General features: G+C 44.9%; 1 protein-coding gene across 1 annotated transcript in view; it reads right to left on the reverse strand.

Annotated features, from left to right (window-relative positions):
- Positions 1-861: 861 nt before the first annotated feature.
- TNIP3 (TNFAIP3 interacting protein 3) overlaps positions 862-7,510 on the reverse strand; it is a 74,778-nt gene continuing 68,129 nt past the window's right edge. Inside the window, exon 14 of the mRNA XM_025050922.1 lies at positions 862-953. Coding sequence (XP_024906690.1) covers positions 862-953 — 92 coding nt within the window. The remainder of the gene's footprint in view (positions 954-7,510) is intronic.

The raw sequence follows: 7,510 nt of genomic DNA on the forward strand, positions 1-7,510 counted from the left end.
GATCGAATTGTCTTGCCAGGTGGTCCTCGGTGGACTTTCTCAGCATGGTTTTGGTCAGCCATCCAATAGGAGCTGGACTGTGAGCTCCTGAGTCATCACCTTGAGAGCACGCTCTGCCCCTAACCCTCTCCAGCCACTGTCGGATCGGCCGTTCCCACTGGCGGGACATCTGACGAGGGGAAAACAGCCCCGGCGGGAGGCCAGCTCCAAAGCTCTGTTCCCCGCGGTGTGTGCCAGGTGTCCCCGTCCGTTTGGGCTGTTACAATCAAACACCACAGGCCGGGTGGCTGAGAAACAACAGGTTCTCACAGGTCTGGAGGCCAGACGTCCAGGACCAGGCTGCCAGCGCGGCCGGGTTCTGGCGAGGGCCCTCTCATGAATAGTAGAGCTTCTGCCGACTTCTCACTGCGTCCTCGTGTGCAGGAAGGGCTCGCTAGCTCCGCGGTGTCTTGTAAGGGAACTCAGACCACTCACGAGGGCTCCACCCCCATGACTTGGCCTCCCAAAGGCCCCGACTCCTAATACCATCACCTTGGGCATTAGGTTTTCAACATAGCACCAGCGGATCTCTAAGCCGGAAAAGGACACTGTTAAAGATTGAATTGAACTTATGTTGAAGTCCTAACCCCTAATAACTCACAATACTATTAGGAAATAGGGTCATTGTAGATGTAATTAGTTAAGTTAGGATAAGCTCATACTGGAGTTGGGTGAACCCCTAATCCGATATGACTGGTGTCCTTATAAAAAGAAATTTGAACACAGACCTGCACCCAGAGAGGATGCCGAGTGAAGAAGGCAGAGATGGGTGATGCTTCCAGGAGCCAGAGAGCACCAGAGATGGCCACCCAACCCCAGAAGCTAGCGGGGGGCTTGGAGCAGGTTCTTCCTCCAAGCTCTCAGAAGAAATGACCCTGCCCACACCTTGATCTCGGACTTGCCGGCCTTCAGAACTGTGGGACAATGAACCTCTGTCGTTTAAGCCGCCCAGCCTCTGGCTTTGCTCCAGCGCCCCTAGCGGACGCACGCGGGGGCCGTGCCTAGCAGCGTCCATGCCGTACTTGGGGTGTCAGCCCCTTGTCAGGACTTACTCTGCTGCCGCGGCCATGGCTCAGACCATGTTGGGGTGATACCTGCAGTAGTGGGTGCAGGCTCTTCCTCTTCACCTCAGCCAGGTCCAAGCCTGCTGAGGAATTTCCGAGCCCGTCGTCTCTGAGGCTGTCACCTCTGCAGGCCTCTGTGTTTCCCCCGTTTCTCCAGTCCGGGGAAAACTGGCGTGAGGAGCTGTAGGCTGAGCTGTGAACGGGGCAGGGGCGGGGTTGGGAGAGAACATTCTGTTTCTTCATTCCCTCAGCCCCTGAACGCTGGCCCACAAATGACGCCGGATGGCCTAGCGTGGGGCCCCGACACAGGGCCACGAGCACAGAGTCCCACTGCTTCAGGCATTCGGAATTAGTCATTTTTTCTACCCTCGAGTTTTACCCCCAGATTAGCTAATCCAAGTGCGTTTTCAGTTTCCAACTAGAGAATAGAAAAGGTATGTGGAATTCGATTTGATATGGAAATATATTTGCCTCTTAAATGTTAGATTCATAGTACATTAGAATAAGTTAAAATTACAACTATCGATAATGTTCTATGCTACCATATTTATGCCTTGGTGATACTGTAGTTTCTGCAACTTTGCTGAAACACGACTATTGCTAATAACTACTATTTTTTGAATACGAACTTTGTGCCGGGTTATTGGTATGCATCATTAATCATCCAAAAACTCCGTTAGACGTGTAAGCCTTGCAGTGAAGAGGTACGGACTCTGGCTGGACACACACACAAACAGAGGTCAAGGGAATTATTTGGAATTGTCCGAGCATGCAGAGGAAGAGCGCGGCCGTACTCAGGTCTGCCCGACTCCAGGTCCCGTGCGTTCTCTACCACAGCGCTTTGCCTTCTTTTCTTTAAGAAGAGAGAATTAATATATTTGGAAACAATCACATCTTATTATTTTAACATTTTGCAAGGCTTAATAAGCACCCTTTACCATGATAGCAAGTCTAGGATCACAAACTCCAGGGAAATAACGGATGTCTTTACAAAGATTGCATCCATTACCCGCCCCGCCCCCAGTTGCACTAAGTTTTATGTAGACTTTTTTACAGCGTTCTTCTACAGAATTTAACTTTTTCTGGACTCCTAGTGGAAAGTATCTCAGTTTTAAATACAGCTAGTTTTTAATGCATCTTCTACATTTATGACACTAACTTTAAAATGTACTAATTAGTTTATGGATGTTGGACTAAGAAATTGTCACATTCTAGTAAATTATGTTAAGTGGCGGCACCTACTGATGATATATGACATTGCAGCCTAATATCAAATCCTTAAGATTTTATAAGATGTTAAGATTTCAAACTACAGTAGACTTATTCCTGGAGAAATAGGTGTGTCTGGAGACTATGTGATCACAGAATAGCACATCTTTCTGACACTTCAATTTTGTTCAGTATTTATATCTGAAAACCAATATATCTGCAAAATTGGCCTGCATTTTTTATCATGGAAATCTTCCAAAGTGCCTGCGTTACAAACACATTCATTTTTGTCTTGCCATTAGCGGTTCTTCAGTGGGAAATTTCCAGCACTGGGTCTGGCTCATCTGCCTTGTGTGAAAGGTGAGAAAATGCTGCAGCTCAGTGTCGAGGCTCAGAGACAGGTTTGGGGAAGACAGAGCTCCAGACTCCTGTTCTACATTCTTTCCATCTGAATTCACCACAGGATCCTTCTCTGTGTGATATATACCCAGTCAAAAGTAGGAGAAATACTGAATTTGGGGAGTCACAAACATGTCGTCACAGAATTTGGTGAATGTGAACAGTGCCATAACCTTGGAATCACTGAAAATTGGTAGCAACGCTAGAATAAAAATCTCTCAGATGGGAAATCTTTGTGCTGTCTCAGCTGACCGCGAACCACATCTGGTAGGCCCGCAGCAAACAGTTTTGAACCCGATGACCAGTCTCTGGAAGTTTTCAAATTCAGTTCTACTTGGAGTGTTTGGTTAGTAATATGCAGTTTTTATCATGTTTGACAACAAATTGCCAGCATCGGCTTTTTTTTATAACAGAGTCCACATTCTGAAATACATCTAATCCATATGATGAAGGATACTCAAAGTTAGGCCACATTTATAAGCTCAAAGAGCAGCTTTGATATAAGACTGTAGATGTGTCTCTTTATTACTTGACTTGCAACTAGTTAGCTCTCCAGATTTTTTTTTCTGTTATAAACCTTCGTGTATTACTTTGTTTTTTCAGAAAGCAGTGGGACTTAGATGTGGCCTAACCAATAGACAGACCACTTCAGAATTCCAAATGATCACTTAAAAACGAGGTCGGCAAAAATGAGAAGTGAAAACATGTAAGGATGCATTAGTATAACAAATAACCAGACCCGGCTCAAAAATGTGCCGATTAGCTGCTGCCACATTGCTGAAGAGGCGTGCTTTGGGCTTCTACCCAGAGGCTTGGACAACACGGAAACCTTATTGTTGCCCATAACTAGTGTTTTAGATATAGGGAGACTCCGGGGTCTGTTAATTTAGCGACTCGAGAATGCCATTAAACACCCAGAGCCATCGCTTCTGTTCTTCCAGCCTCGCCATCTCGGCTAGCCCCTTACCTGTTTGCAAAATGACCATCTCCGCAAACCATACATCCTTACATCTCAGTGTCCATAGGCAAAATGAACACAAAGGCTCAACACTGGCAAAACTGAGCAAACGCTAATGGAATGGGAGACAAATCCAATTTAAATGAGACCTAATTTAATTTGAACCTTCCACTTCCTTATATTTAAAAAAAGCTATTTTAACTTTGTAAATTCTTAATAATTAATCTGTGTACTAAGATTAACCTTTAATGTTTTATGGGAAACGTGAATTTCTGTCATACCGTTAGAACTTTATCGAACTAGGAATAATATAAAAATAAAGGGTAGTTGTCCTTTGGGGGGAAAATGGTTCTAGATTTTGCTGATTATTGAAAAAATCTTAAAAATTTGACCAGAACAGTTGAATGTTATAATATTAAATTCGCTCAACTTAAATTGTCACGTTTTGACTGGTAGGAAGACAATATTCGTGGAGACATTGAAAGACCAAGGACTGTGTTGGGCTCTACGAGGGGCTCCCCCGCCCCTGGCCTCCCTCCGCATTTGCCGGAATAGATGCCAGGATAGATGCCGTTTCCTTAGACAACACACGGAGTAGGAAGAGCCTCTCTTTCGTATGGCCCATCACTGCACGTTTTTATGCAAACGAAAGGAATGTCTAATAAACGACACTGACAAATTATAACAGCCAAAATACATAATTCGTCAAGATGAGAGTTAGGAGTGTAGAACTGACCAGTTGTCCAAAAACATACTGATTCACAGAAAATTGTGAAGCGGTCAGGAATGTCACCTTAACCTCTCACTGAGGAGCTGCGCTGTATTTGAATTAACATTTTGCTACAGAATAACCTGAAGTTTAAAACGCTACAGTTTAACTTTGCCGGAAAGAAGCACCATCATCCCACTGAATTTTAAAGCAGAACCCATTTGGTATAGTTGTTACTCAAAAGAATTCTATTTCCTAGATTTATTTATTGACTACCTATTAAAATGGAAGTTATCAGTTATGCGCAAGTAAGCACTTTGGAAAAAGAAATAAGGAAATTAGACATGGGCTTTGGTGGTTTTATTTCACTGGAAATTTTCCCAAGGTTGCTTTGTTAAAATATCTTAAGGGGCTTTGTCAGATTAGGAGAAAATTCAAATGAAGAATTGTACTTTATTTTTTATTATGGTATTTTTCACTTTAAAATATACTAAAACGTACTGCACAACAAACCAAGGTAAAATTTTGTAAGACTGGCAAGCATAACATCTGAATTATTGAACTCATCTGATTATATCAGATTTAATTATATTATGAGGCTACTGCCAGTCCTATTTTTTTTTTATTTTTAAAGATAAAAATGTATATGTATGTGTATACACACGTATATAATATATAAACACGTGTATATATAGTCACATGTATGTACACATACATACACACATATGTATTCTGCACAATACCCTTTCCATGAACTCTCTGAGCTTTAACTCCCATGTTTGTGATTAAGATTCTTTGTTTCAAGCTGAGAAACTAACCCTGCCCGAAGTGAAGCGCTGACTGGCCAGACTTTGTGTCACCACACGGGCGGGCACCCAGGGAGTGTAGAACCGGGCCACCCTGAAGGCCCCGGTAGCAACCTCCGCCTGCCAGGGCTCTGCTGGCCTGAAGCTCAGACTGCAGCAGACGCTTCCCACGTGGCCTGCTTTGGACCGCATGGCTGTCCGTAGCTTAGGAGACAGCAGGGCACCGTGGATGACTCTGAGTCCAGTGGGAAAGAGAGAACTTTCCTAAAGGATACTGAGAAACTATGGGTGTTTGGGAACCAAGAAAGAAACATGTCTCTCAAGCGCCTTTTTCTTGGGCAGCGTAGCCAGCTCTCCCGCCTGCAGAGGCGTCTGAGGGGAGGGTGTTGTTCTTGTTCGCTGTGTGTGTGTCTCGGGTCCACTGGCATGGTCGTCATCCTGTGGCCGCAGACGAGGCAGAGGGAAGCCAGGGGGCTCCCTCACGGGTGTGCGGGCGGAATCGCTAGTCCACCCAAGCATCCTCCTGCTGGTCAACAGCAGACTCGGGAGAATTGGTCAGTAAGATGAATTTTCCCAGCAGGTGGATTCTAGTAGTAAAGTAAGCACATTGGGAAGCCCTAAGTTTTGAGTTCAGTTTACCAAACCAGTATGTCATAAGCCAGTATGTCATAAATTTTGTTCTTCCTTCTGATATTGGTTGGAATAAAGTGGAATTTCCACAAACCATATGCGATAGTGAAGCAAGTGCCACCACTGAGGGCCATGACCCTTACAACGAGCTGAGACAGAGAAGTCCCCAACCAAATGGTACGGGGAGAGAGACACAGGAGGGACTCTTGGGCCAGGGTTGTGCAGATCTGGCAGTTGTGCTCTGAGCAAGGGCCCTCTGCTCACATTTGTAGTCAGCCACGGGAGGTCACGTAAATCAGGTCTCACTTAAATTGGATTTCCTCCCATCACATCAGCATTCTCACAATCTCGCCCGTGTTTGGCCACGTGCTAGTTATAATGGGATGACTTCCGTGATCTCAGGATGGTTGAGAATCTTAGGATGTCTTAACTGCTGTCGGATTGACCAATAGTGAGCCTGTCAAGGAGCACTTCTTGTGTGTGTGTTCAGTTTGTATTCTGGAGGGCACACCTCGGTTGGCAAACGTAATCCACCACGAGAACTTGATATTACAATGACTTCTTTACTAATCTGAGTAAATGGAAAAATTTTAAATGCCAAAATGTTTCAATGCAACCGATTTGTTAATTCTGTTATTTTTCTGATTCATCGATACTAAAGTATTGGCCAAGAATGATTTACCTCTTTAATAAGCAGTAGCATAAACAAAGCTTTAGAAAATTTGTCTGAAAGAAGGGTAATTCTTTCACAAGAGTTGTGTTCAAGTAACCGAAGACTGAGGATGAAAGTATTTAACTTTCTAAGGCTCTTTCGTCTTCCCTTTACATAAAGCTTCAAGCTTTTCTAGACATTGGGGAGGGGTGGGGAAGATCAATCCAGAATTAAGCAGCGTCACTTCTGGATGTTGGAGCTAGACAGTCTGGATGGTGTGTCTGGATTATTTTATGTGACTGTAGCTTCGGCTGAAGCTCCTGGTTTCCTTTAGGTGTTTCTAGAAGCGCTGATACCCGTGGGTCACACCCCTCTCAGAGAGGCCTCCAGCTGGTCCCAGCAGAGCCCTCATTAATCGGACGAACTTAACACTGTTAAGTCTGCTCGATCTTTAGACATCTGTCATGCCACTGTATAACTTAACTGCAATAAAATTTGGATACATTTGTTTTCCATTTTAATTAGCTTGAGAAGTCACAGTTACGCTTTTCATTAATAACTACCCAAGTCCACAGGGAGGAAAAACACAGATTTAACTGCAAACCCATAGGGGTCTGAACCTCTGCCGTAAGTACACGTGAACACAGCCGAGTCGTCACCATCACGCTAGGACTCTACCGTTCATAACCTCGTCTATCTGAAAATGAAATAGGTTCACGATTTCTCATCACCTTAAAGGAATGATCGGTTTAAGAAGTAGTTTCAGGTGTCTCGTTTTATTCAGATCGAGCCACTCGTGTAGTTTAAGGAAGTGTACGCCGTCTCGAACCCTAGCTCTGGGTTCGCCGAGGCCAGCGGCGATGCAGAGTATCGCGCTAAAGCGGCTGGAGAACTAACCCCTGTGCAAACGACGGGAGGCAGGCTAACCGCGCACGGTGCAGACACTTCTCCCCCAGGGGACATGACTGAAGTCCCCACGCAATGTCGCTGCACCCGAAGGGGAGCTGCTGAGAGCGGGGGGTCGCCGGGTCTCGTGTCCGGTTG

This window comes from Pteropus alecto, unplaced genomic scaffold (genome assembly GCF_000325575.1).
Source record: "Pteropus alecto unplaced genomic scaffold, ASM32557v1 scaffold17, whole genome shotgun sequence".
NCBI classification, from domain to species: Eukaryota; Metazoa; Chordata; class Mammalia; order Chiroptera; family Pteropodidae; genus Pteropus; species Pteropus alecto.